The sequence below is a fragment of the Myotis brandtii genome, unplaced genomic scaffold (assembly GCF_000412655.1).
Source record: "Myotis brandtii unplaced genomic scaffold, ASM41265v1 scaffold596, whole genome shotgun sequence".
Lineage (NCBI taxonomy): Eukaryota > Metazoa > Chordata > Mammalia > Chiroptera > Vespertilionidae > Myotis > Myotis brandtii.
The window spans coordinates 854,355-871,400 of NW_005370250.1; the positions used below are offsets into that span (position 1 = coordinate 854,355).

General features: G+C 39.3%; 1 protein-coding gene and 1 pseudogene across 1 annotated transcript in view; both read right to left on the reverse strand.

Annotated features, from left to right (window-relative positions):
- The window catches only part of TMCO5A (transmembrane and coiled-coil domains 5A), a 22,824-nt gene extending 13,317 nt beyond the window's left edge, over positions 1–9,507 (reverse strand). Inside the window, exons 1-4 of the mRNA XM_005879361.1 lie at positions 9,473–9,507; positions 1,277–1,426; positions 727–850; positions 114–164 (exon numbers count right to left, since the gene is read on the reverse strand). Coding sequence (XP_005879423.1) covers positions 114–164; positions 727–850; positions 1,277–1,426; positions 9,473–9,507 — 360 coding nt within the window. The remainder of the gene's footprint in view (positions 1–113; positions 165–726; positions 851–1,276; positions 1,427–9,472) is intronic.
- A 6,367-nt stretch (positions 9,508–15,874) lies between these two features.
- Positions 15,875–17,046, reverse strand: part of LOC102241495 — a 3,384-nt pseudogene continuing 2,212 nt past the window's right edge.

The following is a 17,046-nucleotide window of genomic DNA, read 5'->3' on the forward strand; positions in this document are numbered from 1 at the left end:
CCAAGCCCAGGCCTCCCTGACATCTGGGTTCCTCTATAATGATTTTCCCTCCTTGCCTCTTTGATGACTGGGAATGGTGTGGGGACACCGGGGAACACAGAACTCCATCCCACCTTTCTTTGAAGTTCTTCTATACTGTGGACCAGAGTCTCATTCTTCCTTTCCTGTTGAAAGAGGTAGAGTGTAAGTGTGCATCTGTACACCACCATCCTTTATTCAGTGGATTCTTCTCCATTTCACCCCAGTGATATTTTCCTGCAGTAACTCTACCTTGCTTCATAAAGCACCCGTGGTTTGATCTCAATATATACACACCAACTTTCCAGGGACAGAGACGCCCACATGTAGGGCCTACCAATATTAAATGTTATCAAAGAAACTCTGCCTTCCACACATCCCTTTCCACGCATGAGCCCATTCTGCCATGACTTTTTTTGTTTTAAATACTTTTAGTTCTTCTTTTTCAAATTTATTGATGACATTATTACAGCTGTTCTGTACCCCCCCTTACCCACCTTCACCCAAGCCCCACACCCCCTTCTTCTGGCCATCACCACACTTGTCTATGTCCATGGGCTATGCATATACTATGTTCTTTGTCTGCCATGACTTTTCAGCTGACTCTTCTTTGAATATAAAAAGGGAGGACTAGCTTTTCTGACAACTGATGAGGGACAGGATGAGGAATAAAACTTATCAAATAGCTCTCCCCGGCTTCTAGCTTACAAGTCTATCTGTTTCTTCTTCCAGCTCCTGCAAGGCTCTTTCCCTTTCTAGTGTGGTGCAGTTTTCCTTCTCCCACTCCTCATCTTCTGCCGAATCTCTGGTCTGAGTGACCTCACTTTCCAGCCTGAATGGCACAAGCACAAACTGTGAGAAGCTGGCAGTTTCAGAACTGATAAAACACAGATATCAGTTTTAAGGGTACATCAATGACAATAAGTACAGATCTCAAGTTTAGAACCCTTCTCTCCTGGATCCTTAGAATCAGATTCACTTTAAAGGTAGGAAAAGTAACACTCCCCTGCTTTCCAAGTCAAACACACAATGTTCTTTCTACGCAGGTAAATGTCATCTAGTCTCTTAGAAATCTGCTAGAAACTTACTATATTTCAGGGCACAAGCCAAAGAGAAATACCCAAGAATGAAGAAGAAAGTTTTAGCTAAACAAAGTAGAGGTCTCTAGAGCAAGCTGGTAAATTTAGTTGTGTCTCTTCTTCACCCTTCTCCCCTCTTTTTGGATTGGGAGTTTCGCATATGAAACCCTCACACTCACCTCTGAATCTCATCTTCTTTCTCGTGGATTTTGAGGAGAAGTTCCTGATTTGCTTCATCTATTCTCTGCATATCCTTTTCAAGGTCCATGTTCAAACTGTTAATGTTCCTCTTTGACTGGGCCAGTCTTAAGATTTCCACTTTCTTTGACCTATAGGCTCAGCCCCCCAAGTAAACAAGGGCCAGTTATCTTAAGATCAATAAACTTTGGGCTAAAGGGGGTATCTAGTAGACCTGTAATTCATCAATATCTCTCTTTCTGGGAGCAAGCCTTTTATTTCTCATTCTTAAGAAATTATATTTCTTAATCATGCTCTACAACTCAGCCAACAATGGAGCTCTTCCCCCAAGCTTTTTCGTCCAGAGTGCTCCACTCTGATTGCAGAAGCTTTGCTTCCCTAAATCTCCTAGTGCCATGGTCGGCAAACTGTGGCTCGCGAGCCACATGCGGCTCTTTGGCCCCTTGAGTGTGGCTCTTCCTAAGCCTTAGGAGTACCCTAATTAAGTTAATAACAATGTACTTACCTATATAGTTTAAGTTTAAAAAATTTGGCTCTCAAAAGAAATTTCAATCTCTGTACTGTTGATATTTGGCTCTGTTGACTAATGAGTTTGCCGACCACTGTCCTAGTGCATTGAAGAGAATGGTTTCTCATACACATTTTTCACAAACATCTGCTTATGCAATACACTTTTAATGAGTACTTTTATCCAGGCAGCTGACACATCACGTATGGTTGGGCCCAGGTCTCTGCAAAGCCACAAGAGGTTTCCACCAGCAGGTAGGGCTTTAGTCTTTCCCTCCCTCCCATCTCAAATATTCTCCATTGCCTACTAGAAAGCTTAAAAGCTACCATGGGAAATCACGCCATTGAGCACACAATAGTACCGAAGCATTCATTATCAAGAATGCAAACATTGGAATCAGAGGAATGGCAGTGTGAGAGGTTCCCCTATTGTCTCCCCTTAAAGTTACAACAATTTAAATAGCTATAATTCAACAAAGGATTCCCTGCTCAACACACAAACGTGCCTGAGACACAGGCGCACTGAAACTTCTGAAGGTGGGTGAGTGGGAGTGAGCCAGAGAGGAGGGCAGGGAGAAGCGTGGACAGTGCCACTGACTGACACAGCCTGTAGCTCACTGTGGGTCTTGGGAAAGAGGAAGAACCAGGTTGCTGCCTGCACTCCCTGAGCCTAGAGAAGCAGGTGATACTGTGAGCTCTGCCAGAGTGATCGGTGCACGCTGTGTAAACCCATGGCCCAGGTGGAGACAGAGCACAGAGGTTACTGTGATTGTCTGGCAGCTGCCATTGTCAGGCAGCAAAACAAAGCCAAGGAACCTGGCCATCTCCCTTCATCCACCCAGAGTTCGCTCCCCCTCACCCTCTCAGAGCTTGCAGCGAGCCCCAGAAGAGGCTATAGTGGTGAGTGCTGGGCTACAGAGCACATTGTATTCAACCCTGAGACCTGGAACAATGGAGGTATTTTTTTCCCTGAGTGGTAGGCACATGCTGCTGCTGATCCCTGTGACAGGGGGTAAAGATACAGAGGTGATATCTGGCAGTCACCATTACTGGGGGGAGACAAAGCTACAAAGGTACCAGCTGGTCTCTCCCAGCTCATCTCACTCCCACTCATTGTGGCTATGCTGTTGGCAGAGGCTGGTTGCAGGGTACAGCTTGGAACCCCAGTGCTCAGCACATTCCCCCATGGGGGTGGTGCCCTGAGACCAATGAGACCTGATCACAAAGAAGATGCCAACTTCCCTAGAAAATAAAGGGCATTTTTCACTACCCTCAGAGATCCCAGAAAAAAGATAAAATGGCTATAGGAAATCCCAGAAGCCAGAGCAGTGCAAGAGAAACTAAAAAACCGTCAGTGCTTCATTGCCCCTAAGCGGAAAACAAAAGAAAGACTTCTCCTTATCAACTAGAGAATGCCACTCTTAATAATATAATTCCCTCAGATGCCTAGACAGAGAAGGAATCCATCAAATACCTAAAATAACCAAAGTAATGAGGTAGCTCAGAAAGCAAATGAAAAATCCCCAGAAAATAAATGTAAAGACAGAAATATGTGATTTAAATGACAAAGAATTCAAGATTTCAGTTTTGAAAAAGATTCAATGAGACACAAGAAAATGCAGAAAGTTTAATGAATTCAGAAATAAAATAAATGAACAAAATGAATACTTTACCAGAGAGATCGAAACTTTAAAAAAAGAACCAAATAGAAATTCTGGAGATGAAGAACTCAGTAAAAGAGATGAATGATTAGCAAGTTTAGGAAACAGAGTTGACTAGATGGAGGAAAGAATTGGTGACATTGATGATAGAAATCTAGAAATGATGCAGATGAAAAAAGAGATTTGAGAGTAAAAAACAAACAAAAAACAAACAAAAAAACCAAAAGATGAAAAAACTCTACAAGAACTATCTGACTTCATCAGAAAGAGTAATAGGCTTACCAGAAGGAGAAGAGAGGGACAAGGGAATAGAGAGACTATTCAAATATTTGATGAAAACTTTCCAAACCTATAGAAAGAGCTAGATCCTTGAATCCAGGAAGCAAACAGAACACTTAATTATCTCAATCCAGAAAGGCCTTCTCCAAGACACATTATATTAAAATTGTCAAAAATTAATGACAAAGAAAGAATTCTCAAGACAGACAAGGGAAAAGAAGACAGTAACATGTAAAGGAAAACCCATTAGATTTATCATCATAAACCTTACAAGCCAGGAGAGAGTAAAATCAAATATTTAAACTATTGAAAGAGAGAAACTACCAGCCAAGAATAATACTAGTATATCCAGCAATGTTATGCTTTATATATGAAAAAGAAATAAAGGCTATTCCAGACATACAGAAGCTGACAGAATTTACCACCACAAAATGAAGTGGGTTAATTATATCTGAAACAAAACTGTGAGTAAGATTACTAGACAGACAGAAGCAGTATATTGTAACCCTTTTTCAGAAATGGGTATTATACATTTAAAAATAAATTTTAGAGGAAGTAAAAACATTAAAAAAGGAGATAAGACAAAGACATTACTGTAATTTGGAAATGAACTCACAGCAAAAATAGAGATAATTTGTGACAATAAAAACATAAAAGGGGAGGAGGTAAGGTCTGAATTTGCAAAGGGGAATGGAGATAAGATGCATTCAGAAGAAAAAGGACTTTCTTTTGCTTATACCCAATGGTAACCACATACAAAAAAAAAAAAAAATCTAAAACAGAGAAAAAAAATCATAGAATACCACCAAACTAAAACAGACAGACACACAAGGGAAAAGAAACAATGGAGACACAGAATTATCAGAAAACAAAAGATAAAATGGCTATAGGAAATCCTCATACATCAATAATCACCCTAAATATAAACGGACTGAATTTAGCAATAAAAAGGCAGAGGAGCAGATTAGATAAAAAACAAACAAACAAAAAAAAAACACAAAAAAATAAACCCAATCATATGCTAGCTTCAAGAGGCACATTTTAACTGTAAGAACAGATATTGACTCAAAGTGAAAGGGTGGAAAATGATTTTTTGAGCAAATGAGCAGAGAAAAGTAGATGCAGCCATACTCACATCTGACAAAATAGATTTTAAGATAAAGTAGTAACAAGAGACAACGGTGGACATTTTATAATGATAAAGGGAACAATACTTCAAAAAAATATATACTTTTCAACATACATACACCCAACCAGAGAGCACCAAGTGTATAAAGCAACTACTAACAGAATGAAAGGGAAAAACTGACAAAAACACAGTTATAGTAGGGGGTCTAAATACACCATTGACAGCTATGGATATATCATCCTAACAGAAAATCAATAAGGAAATATTGGCTTTGAATGACACATTAGACCAAATGGACATAATTGACATTTACAGAGCCTTTCATCCCAGAACAACAGTTATACATTCTTTTCCAGTGCACATGGAACATTCTCAAGGACAGACCATATTTTGGGATGCAAAACTAGCCTCAACAGATTCAAGAAGATTGAAATTATACCAAGAAAATTCTCCAACCACAATGCTCTGAATCTGGAAATTAACTGCACAAAGCAAGGGAGAAATACCAAAAATATGTAGAGATTAAACAACATGCTACTAAAAAACAACTGGGTTAAAGAAGAAATAAAAGGGGAGCTAAAAAGATCCATAGAGACAAATAAGAATGATAATATGACATATCAAACTATTGAGATGCAGCAAAAGCAGCAATAAGAGGGAAGTTTATATCATTACAGGCTATCAAGAAACAAGAAAAACCCTAAATAAACAACCTAATATTACATCTTAAAGAACTAGAAAAAGAAGAAATGCAGCCCAAAGTTAGCCAAGGGGGAATAATAATAAAAATTAAAGCAGAATTAAATAAAACAGAGAATAAAAACACAATACAAAAAAATTAAGGCAACGAAGAGTTGGTTCTTTGAAAAAGTTAATAAAATTGACAAACCTTTGCCTGGACTCACTAAAGAAAATAGAGAAAAGACTCAAACAAAACCAGAAATGAAAGAAAAGTTACCACAGACATCATAGATATACAAAGGTTTATACACGAATACTGTGAAGCCTATATGCCACCAAACAATAACCTAGAAGATCAGACAAGTTCTTAGAAATATATAACCTTCCTAGACTGAATCACGAAGACTTGGAAAATCTACACAGAATGATCATCAACAGTGAGGAAATTGAAGCAACCATCAAAAATATCTCAAAAAGTAAAAGTCCAGGGCCAGATGGCTTCACTCATGAATTCTACTAAACATTCAGAGAAGATTTAATACCTATCCTTCTCAAACTCTTCCAAAAAGAAGAGGCAATACTTTCTAACACATTTTATGAGGCCAACATTACCCTGATACCAAAACCTGGAGAGAATAACACACCAAAAAGAAAGCTACAAATGCAAAACTCTGAAACAAAATACTAGCAAACTGGATACAACAATACATTAAAAAGATAGTACATCACGATCAGATGGCGTTCATTCCAGGAGCTCAAGGATAGCTCAACATACGCAAATCGATCAATATGATACACCTCATTAACAAAATAAAGTATAAAAATCATATGATCTTATCAATACATGCAGAAAATTAATTTGACAAAATATAACATTAATTATGATTAAAACACTCAATAAAATGAGTGTATAAGGAAAATATCTCAAAAATAATAAAGGCCATGTATGACAAACTGTCAGCTCAGCTAATATCATACTCAAGATGAAAAAGTGAAAACTTTTCCTCTAAGCTCAGGAACAAGACAAGGTTGCCCACTCTCACCACTGCCATTCAACATAGTACTAGAAATCCTAGCAAGAGCAATCAGGCAAGAGAAAGAAATAAAAGTTATCCAAATTGGTAATGAAGAAGTAAAAATGTTACTTTTTGCAGATGGCATGATTCTTTACATAGAAAACCCTAAAGACTCCAGCTAAAAACTATTAGAAACAATAAACAAAATCAATTTGCAGTATACAAAATCAATCTACTAACAATAAAATTTCAGGGTAAGAAAAAAATAATTCCAATTGCAACACAAAGAATAAAATACCTAGGAATAAACTTAATAAAGAATGTGAAGGACATATACACTGAAAACTATAAGACATTATTAAAAGAAATTGAAGAAGATACAAAGAAATGGTAAGATATTTTGTGTTCATGGATTGGAAGAATTAACATAGTTAAAATGGCCACATTACTAAAAGCAATATACAGATTTAATGCAATCCCCATTAAAACCCCACTGGCATTTTAAAAATAAATAGAATAGCCAGCCGGTGTGGCTCAGTGGTTGAGCATTGACCTATTATGAATCAGGGGGTCACAGTTTGATTCCAGGTCAGGGCACATTCCCCAGTAGGGGGCAGGCAGGAATAGCTGATCAATGATTCTCTCTCATCATTGATGTTTCTCTCTCCCTCCCTCTCCCTTTCTCTCTGAAATTAATAGAAATATATTTTTAAAAATAGAACACAAAGTCATCAGATTTGCATGGACCCATAAAAGACCCTGAATAGCCCTGACTGGTTTGGCTCAGTGGATAGAGCGTCGGCCTGCGGACTGAAGGATCCCAGGTTCGATTCTGGTCAAGGGCATGTACCTTGGTTGGGGGCACATCCCCAGCAGGGGGGGTGCAGGAGGCAGCTTATTGATGTTTCTCTCTCATTGATGTTTCTGACTCTCTATCCCTCTCCCTTCCTCTCTGTAAAAAACCAACAAAATATATATGTATTTAAAAAAGACCCTGAATAGCTAAAGCAACCATGAGAAAAAAAGACAAAGCCAGAGGTATCACACTCCTTGACATCAAATTATACTACAAAGTGACAATAATCAAAACAGCATGGTATTGGCAGAAAAACAGACACACAGACCAATGGAACAGAATTGAGATTCCAGAAATATGCACAGATATATGGGAAAATAATCTTCAACAAAATAGCCAAAAGCATACAATGGAGAAAAGAAATCCTCTTCAATAAATTGTCCTGGGAAAATTGGAAAGCCACATGCAAAAGAATAAAACTAGATTGCTATCTGTCACCATACACAAAAATTAGCTCAAAATGGATCAAAGACCTAAATACAATCCTGAAACAATAAATTACATAGGAGAAAACATAGGTACTAAACTTATGGGCCTTAATCTTAGAGAAGATTTTATGAATTTGACTTCAAAGGCAAGGGGAGCAAGAGCAAAAATAAATAAATGGGACTATATCAAGCTAAAAAGCTTCTGCACAGCAAAAGAGACTTTCAACAAAACAAAAAGGTAACTAACCAAATAGGAAAAGATATTTGCAAACAACACTTCCAAGAAGGGTTTAATGTCCAAAATATATAAAGAACTCATACAACTCAACAACAAAAAACAATTCAATTAAAAAATGGTCAGAGGACCTGAACAGATACTTCTCCCAAGAAGACATACAAATGTCCAACAGATCTATGAAAGAAAAGATACTCAACATCACTAGCATTTAGGGAAATGCAAATAAAAACTACAATGAGATACCACCTCACACCTGTTAATGGCTATCATCAATAAGACAAGTAACAATGAGTGTTGGAGATATTGTGGAGAAAAAGGAACCCTCATTCACTGCTGGTGGAAATGTGAATTGGTACAGCCACTATGGAAAATAGTATGGAAGTGCCTCAAAAATTAATAATAGAGTTACCATATGGCCCAGCAATACCTGTTCTCAGTACCTACCCAAAACATTTGAAAACATTTGTAAAGATAGATATATCCCTATGTTCACTGCAGCATTATTCACAGTAGCCAAGACATGGAAACAGCAGAAGTGCTCTACAATAGATGATTGGATAAAGAAGATGTGGTACAAATATACAATGGAGTACTTTTCAGCCACAGGAAAAGATGAAATATTGTCATGTGCGACAACATGGGTGGATCTTGAGAATATCATGTTAAGTGAAATAAATCAGATGGAAAACATTAAGAACCCTATGATATCACTCATATGCCAGATATAAAACTGAAAACAACCAATGAACAAACAAGACAAACAAATAAAAACTCATAGCCACAGACAACAGTTGGTTGTTACCAGAGGGAAAGGAGGGTGGGGAGGAGGTAGGTAAGGGTAAAGAAGGTCCAATATATGCTGACAAAAGGAGATTTAACTTTGGGTGGTAAACACACTATGCAATATACAGATGATGCATATAGAATTGTACATGGAAACCTATGTTATTTACCAATGTCACACCAATAAATTTAATAAAAAATGCAAACATCTTTTTTGAAGTAAATTTGCAAAAAGGAACGGTAACACTAGAGTAGTCTAGAAAGGGTGCTTGGCACATGTGAAGCTCTCAATAAACTTTTCCTCGGTTTGTCTTTGAAATGATTAACCAGAATTAAGGTAGTGAGATAGAAGGACTTTGAGTAGGAATGGGATGATTTTGGAAAAGAAAGTCCTACCCTGGAAAGCTGGCTTGGACAGGGAATTTGCAGATGTTCTCACTTCAGGTAGGCATAAAGTCCTCGGGGTGGAGTGCAGTGGGAGACGGATAGGTAAGAGCAGAAGGAGAAAGGGAGATGAGAAGATGAGGGAAAGCACCAATAGCAGACCTGCTTCATACCTTGGTCCTTGGATGTGGCTTTGCATAATCATGATTACTTACTCATAATCTAGCTGATTTTCCTTGTGTTCTTCCATTGTAGATTCCCTAGAATACCAGCAGAGATGTTGCTCATGAATTGGGGAAATGGGTCTATGTATGAAACACAGAGTAGCTAGCTAAGAGTCCAAAATATAGGAGCAAAATTAAGTTAACTGGTTTTCTCCCTTCAATCTTCACATTTTGGCCATGACAAAACCTAGCCTTTTGATTCTTCTGCCCGTATCTGATTGTGCCTTAGTAAGGATACAGTGAGGAGATAGGGATAATGCTGGCAAGTTAAATATATGTCCTACTGGTAGGTATAGTCAGAGATGGATCACCTACCCAAAACCTTTGGAAGTTTATACACAGAAGTAAGAATAAAGATTATCAATTATTCTTAGGTCCCTTTTTGCTCTAGGCCCTGCTGCTTTCTTTAAGGTCCCAAATGAGAATGGTGAGCATAACCACCCTAAAAAGTAATCTCTCTGCTCTCTAGCCTGGCCTTTGCAAGAATCTTTCTATATTAAGATCTTTGATATTAAATTGGCTAAGGAAAACCAAGCCAAAGTTTTTGGCTCATTCTGCCCCTTAGTTTCCTCTTTTACTTCATTTCTTCAACAAACTCTACCTCCCCTCTGATGGATATGATCTTTCTGACTCTGCCCTAGTCAATATTCTTCTGAAGAGTCTAATCTTTTCCCACTGGAACTATCCAGTAGAATCTCAGAACCTCCCAAGTGGTCATGGCTCTGCTGTTGACATTAGGTGGGTGGGGCAGCATGTCACAATGGGGAGGATGACAATGGGTTCTCATGACTGGTATAGAGTTCAGAGCCTAGATGGGCACACGTGTTTCATGGCCGAGTCTTCCCTCTGGTAGCAGTAGGTTTAATGGGCCTGATTTCTGGGGCGCATGAAGGGGTAGCCCCTTTCTTTTTTATTCATCTGGCAGGTTGAGCTCCCTCCCAAGTGTGACTACTATGAGAACTCTGAGTCCCAAGACCAGCAGTCTGATGCCATCATGTAGCTAACTAACTAACTAACTAACTAACTATTCATTCATTCATTCATTCATTCATTCATTCATCAAGCACTGAAACATTGAGAGAGCAACTGTGTATGCCAGGCAGGCACTGTTCTAAGCACTAGGCAGACAGAGTGAACAAAACACTTTGCTCTCATGAAATTTACATTCTAGGATGTGTGTTTATGGGGGGAAGGGTAGCACAAGCAACAAAATAAATGAATCTATTTATTTTTATTTGGTGTGATAACAGAGGAGAATGCTAGGAGGAAACAAATGGGTGAAGTGGGTAAGGGGAAATGCATTGTGTATTGTGTGTGGGAGAGAAGGTGTTGCAGTTTTCAATAGGGCAGAGCAGAGAAAGCAGCTGAGCATTTTCAGAGCCAGTGGTGTAGATGTGTTAGGAGGCCTAGTAAATGGGCCACCTTATGTCCTGCTGAGATAGATGCACAATCCACAGACATCACAGTCACGGGTAATAGCAAGTCTGCGGTTGGTAGTAGCATGGGCCAGCATGTTGCTGGAAAGGCCAGTGGGTCCAGGAGCACCGAGGGGAGGCATGAAGACCTAAAGCTCCTCCTTCAATACTTTAAGGATACAGAGCTTTTCCCTATCCCTCCCACTTCCTGAGAAAGAAGAGAGCTCTGGAGAGAGAGAGAATCTTCTTAAAACACTGGGAAATTACCCAAAAGAGATTTTTTAACTGGGAAAAGTTCATGATATCTTGAATTGGTCCCACTGAGTCTCCACCCCCCCCCCCCCCCCCCCCCGCATAGGAGCTAGAAGAGGAAGATAAAATCAGTTGCAGAATACATACAATGAATATGTTTCTGTATACTGGAGTATGTACATTTTGGCCCCATTCTGCACCATTGGTAACTTTTTGTGTGTGTGAACCACGTAAACCTGGGAAGTTTGGATCTTGGCTTGATAAGGACCGCATTGAGTTGATTTGTGGTCCAGAGTGACTTCTTAACACACTGTAGTTTCCAACAAACTATTTGTAAAATTAATGGCCTCTGATGACCCCATTACCATCTCCCTTCTTCCTGAAAGAAGGCATTTCATTGCTTTATGAAGCTGTACACAGAAGAGTAATTAAGTAACAATTCAGGCCAATGGCCTCTCCCAGGAATTAATGGTAGGGAGAGTTCATTAACCCCAGCAGGTTATAGCGTCTCCAGGAAATGCCCTGGACCAAGGTTATCGTAGCTATTAATGCATTGGACAGGGACTTTAACCGGGATAAAAATAAAGCTCTCTCTCTTTCCAGGGAGCTTTTCTCCTTGAGGAGCCACCAAAGACAAGCCCATAGGAGCTGCAGAACCCCAAGGCTGGGGCCTCGTGTGGGATGAGGACAACAGATTGTTGTTAGTGAGAATTGCTAAATCAAGGTAAAAACAGGGCCTTGGGGGCAAATTAAGGTCCTTGATATAAGCCTTCCTGCTATTCAGGAGGTGGCTTGATTAACACCCAATGCAGCTTTAGAGCAGCTGTTTTCACCTTGCTAACTTTTCCCTCTCAGGCCCTGCCCTGTGCAGAAGAGTCGCTGAGAGGGGTCAGATTTTGCTGCGCTGCTGCCAGGAACGCAGTGGCCTTTGTGTGGAAATCTGTTGTGAAAACTCTCCCTTTTTCCAAACTGGGCATTCAGGCTGTTTGCTGGGCCTTTGCCCTTCTGCAGGGAGGGGACTGGCTGGGGACATGAGCCATAAATGGAGGTCCTGGGCCTTGGCCTTTCTGCTGCCCCACAGGATGGAGAACTATTTCTTCTGCTCACCTTGCTTGCCTGCATGTCACTCTGGCAAATTTTTCTTAGATAATTTATAAATGAGCCCAGTTTTGAGGCTCATATCCAGGCAAGGTTCTAGAACAGGGGTGGGCAAACTTTTTGACTCGAGGGCCACAATGGGTTCTTAAACTGGACCGAAGGGCTGGAACAAAAGCATGGATGGAGTGTTTGTGTGAACTAATATAAATTCAAAGTAAACATCATTACATAAAAGGGTACGGTCTTTTTTTTTTTTAGTTTTATTCATTTCAAACGGGCCGGATCCGGCCCGCGGGCCGTAGTTTGCCCACGGCTGCCTAGAACCTCATTTTAAGTCACTGTTTTAGAATACAGAATCAATTTTGCTATTTTCCTTATGTCCCTACTTCTTTTTATTTTTACTTTTTTTTAAAAAAAATATCCTTATTGATTTTTGTTTCTTGAGAGAGAGATAAAGAGAGAGAGAGAGAGAGAGAGAGAGAGAGAGAGAGAGAAAGAGAGGAAGCATGAGACTTGGTTGGAAAGTTTGTAAGGAGGACATTCTGAGAAAAGGAAGTGTGTGGAAGGCCGCCTGCCCTATTTATCGGAATTCTGACTTAGGGGAGACTTAGGGGAGTGTCGAAGACAGTGCCCCTAATTATTCCTTGACCTTTCCAAACAAGGCTGTGCATATGCAGATCCCCGGGTGTTTACTGGAATCCTTATGCTTAATCTTTGGGTGACCTTGCCAAGAGGACAATGCAAACACATGTGTCCTCCCAAGATTAGTCACCCTACTGATTGTATCTAAAGATAAAAATTCCAATAAAAGCCTAAGGAGGCAGGCAATCAAGGCTGCTTGGCTGCTATCAGCCAGGTTGTCCCTTAGCCCTCTCTTTCACAGTGCAACTGTGTCGGAGTAATCTGTTCATCTGTCATTCAGGGGCTGCTGGTCAACCCCAGCAAGAGAGAAACATCTATCAGTTGTCTCCTGTACTTGTCCCAATTGGGTATCAAGCCTGCAACCCAGGTATGTATCCTGACCAGGGATTGAACCTCCAACCAACCAAGACACATCAGCCAGAGCTATTTTTAATTTTTGGTCCCTACTTATTTTTAGTGACTATTTCTGTACAATATTTAGGTTCATAAACTTTGCTTGAATTTCCTTTCAGAATCTTCTCAGAGTAGCTTTCTCAAAAGTAAAAACTTCAATTAAAATGTGAAGGAGCAAGAGAGAGAGAGAGAGAGAGCGCCATAAGCAATAAATTATGGTAGTTTGAACCAGTAAAAAATTATGTATTTTTTTTTAAATTAAATGTTTTTAAGTTTATTGCACCATTGCAATTAGGACAGCAATAAAAAAATAAAAAATAAAGTTTATCAAGGATCTCGCCTTAGCAAAAACACTGTATTTTTCCAAGTTTCTTCTATTACCAAACCATCTTTTATTGTTATCATAGAATAGAAATATTGTTGTGTTTTGCCTTTTCACTGAATATTTTTATAAACATTTTTCAGGTTGCTACATATTCTCTATAATTATTATTTCATTCACTGCCTAAAATTCTGCTAGTTGATCAGATTCATAAGTTGCTTCACCATTTCTTTCTAACCATACAGTTTCTCTGTTTGCATATCTGTCTCCTCTTGAGGGCCAGGAGGATGCCTAGATTCATTTTCTAGGGCTGCCATAGCTGAGTACTACAGATGGGGGCGGGGCGCGGTTTGAACAACAGACATTTGTTTTCGCACATCTCTGGAAGCTGTGAGTCCTGATTAAGGTGTTGGTAGGGTTGTTTCTCCTGAGGCTGTTTTCTTTGGCTTGCAGATGGCTATGTTCTCTCAGTGTTCTTTCATGGTCTTCCCTCTGTGTGTATGTCTGTCCTAATTTCTTCTTCTTATAAAGATACCAGTCATTTGGGATTAGGGTTCACCCCAATGACCTCATTTAAAATTAATTACCTCTTTAAAGACCCTATTTCCAAATAAAGTCACATTCTGAGGGATTAAGATTTCAATCTATGAATTTTGGGGACACAACTCAATCTACATGAACTATTCAACAAGTGTTTAACTGTGACCAAGTTTATAAGCATTCAGGTGGTTTTCCCATTCCCCAAATAAAAGCACTTCAAAAATATATTTAGCTTGGCTGGCATGGCTCAGTGGTTGAGCGTCAATCTATGAACCAGGAGGTCATGATGCACTTCCCAGTCAGAGCACATGCTCAGGTTATGGACTCGATTCCCAGTGGGGGGCATGCAGAAAGCAGTCAATCAATAATTCTCTCTCATCATTGATGTTTCTATCTCTCTCTCCCTCTCCCTTCCTCCCTGAAATAAATAAAAATATATTTTAGAAAAAATATATATATTTATACTAGAGGCCTTGGTGCATGAAATTCATGCATGGGTTGGGTCCCGTAGGCCTGGCCGGCAATCAGGGCCTTCCGGCTGCTGGCCGGCGCTTTCCTTCCCCAGCTGCTGGCTGCCGGCTGGGGCCTTCCTTTGTTCTGCACCGCCCCCCCCCTTGTGGTCAGCGCACGTCATAGTGAGCAATCGAACTCCTGGTCTCCCGGTCCAACTCCTGAAGGGACACTTTGCATATTAGCCTTATATATATATATATAGACTAGAGGCCCAATGCATGAAGATTTGTGCAAGAATGGGCCTTCCTTCCCCTGGCTGCCAGCACCACCTTTGCTCTGGCTAGAGCCTCCTTTCCGCCTTTGCTTTGGCCTGGAGCCGCCTTTCCGCCTTCCCACGCTGCTCAGAGGCCCGGAGAGGCTGGGGTGGTGCAGAATGCCTGCATCCCGGCTGCTAGGTGCCTGCATATACAAATTAACCCACCATCTCTGTTGGGTTAATTTGCATACTCACTCCTGATTGGCTGGTGGGTGTCTCGAAGGTACAGTCAATTTGCATCTTTCTCTTTTATTAGTGTAGATAATCATTAAATTTTTTTTTAGGTATAACCAAATCATGCACTTAGATTTTTTCCATTTTAAATTTTTATACATTCACACATCAGTCAACTGCTTTTTATTTTACAGATGAGGAAATAAGGACAAGAGAGTTTAAATGTCTTGTTGGAATTAAAAAGGAAGATTAAAATATCTCCTATATTGCCCTGGCTGGTTTGGCTCAGTGAATGGAGTGTCAGCCTGCAGACTGAAGGGTCCCGGGTTCCATTCTGGTCGAGAGCACATGCCCGGATTATGGGCTCAGTCCCCTGTGGGGCATGCAGGAGGCATCCAATCAATGATTCTCATAATTGATGTTTCTATCTCTCTCTCCCTCTCCCTTCTCTGAAATCAATAAAAAAACAAAAAAACTCCTATGCCTGAGACCATACCTCTCAACATTTTTCTGATTTATTCTTCTGAAAGCTTGAGAAAGTACAATAGGAAGGGGAATTTCCTTAATTATAACATGGAGCTAGTATTACAGGGCAGTTATTCAGTGTACCCTACATATTAGTGACATTATTTTTGTTTTCAATGAGGTCATTTCTTTTGAAGTTAATTGATGCTTGATCTCTGCTTTAAGCACCCTTAGCTTTATTTTAAATTTGCTTCTTTGGCTTTACTTTTTAAAATTTGCAATTAGAAAGTGAGCAATAAATAGAGAATTCCTTAAAAGGATAACTAGAGTTTCTGCAAGCAAATGTTTACAAAAAAATTATACTGATATTTGGTGTAATTTTATACTACCTTCTCAATTGTCCTGAGTTCTTTTGTGCTACACTAGAAACACAACCCTTTACATTTTTTTGTTAGTTCCATTTGATAATCATAGAGAAGTCTTTTATACGTTGAAATTTTGGGATGTATTTTGTTTGACAGAAATAATAGAATGTTAGAATATTCATAGCATAAATGACTTATGATTGTCTTAGCTTTGGCTATACACAGTCATGCACTGCTTTATGACAGGGTATGTTCTGAGAAATTAATCCATAGGCAATTTTGTCATTGTGCAAAGATCATAGAGTATACTCACACAAACCTAGATAGTGTAGCTCACTACTATAATTGTATGTGCTATACTTTCATATGACAGACAGCATAATAGGTTTGTTTACACCAGCACCACCACAAACATGTGAGTAACGTGTTACACTACGATATTATGATGTGATGATAGCTATAATGTCATTAGGTGATGTGAAATTTTCAGCTCCATGATAATTTTATGGGACTACTATTGTATATACACACTATCATTGACAAAATGATATGTGGTGCATGCCTGTATTCCATCATTCTTCATTTATTTAGCAAACATTCTTTTTTTTTAATGTTCATCAACTGATTTAATAGATAAATCAACAGTAGTTTATCTATATAATAAGTTAATTATACTTCAATACAGCTGTTTAGAAAAGATTTTGTTTTTCCCATTAGAACGTCAGCTGACTTCTCAACAGAAATACTTCAGGCCAGAGGGAACCGCATGAGGTACTCAAAGTAATGGAAAGCAAGACTACTGTATCCAAGACTACTGTATCCAGCGAGGCTATCATTTAAAATTGAAGGTGAAATAAACAGCTTTCCAGACCAATAAAAGAAAGGTTAAAGACTTCAAAACAAAGACCATAACAAGAAACAAAGAAGGCCTCTACATAATACTAAAGGGAATGATTTAACAAGAAAATATAACCCTTGTAAACATGTGTGCACCCAATATAGGAGCACCCAAATATATTTTTAAAAACCCTTGATGGACTTTAAGGGAGAGATTAACAGTAACACAGTCATATTAGGGGACTTTCACACCCCAGTGACATCACTGGATAGATCTTCCAGACAAAAAAAAA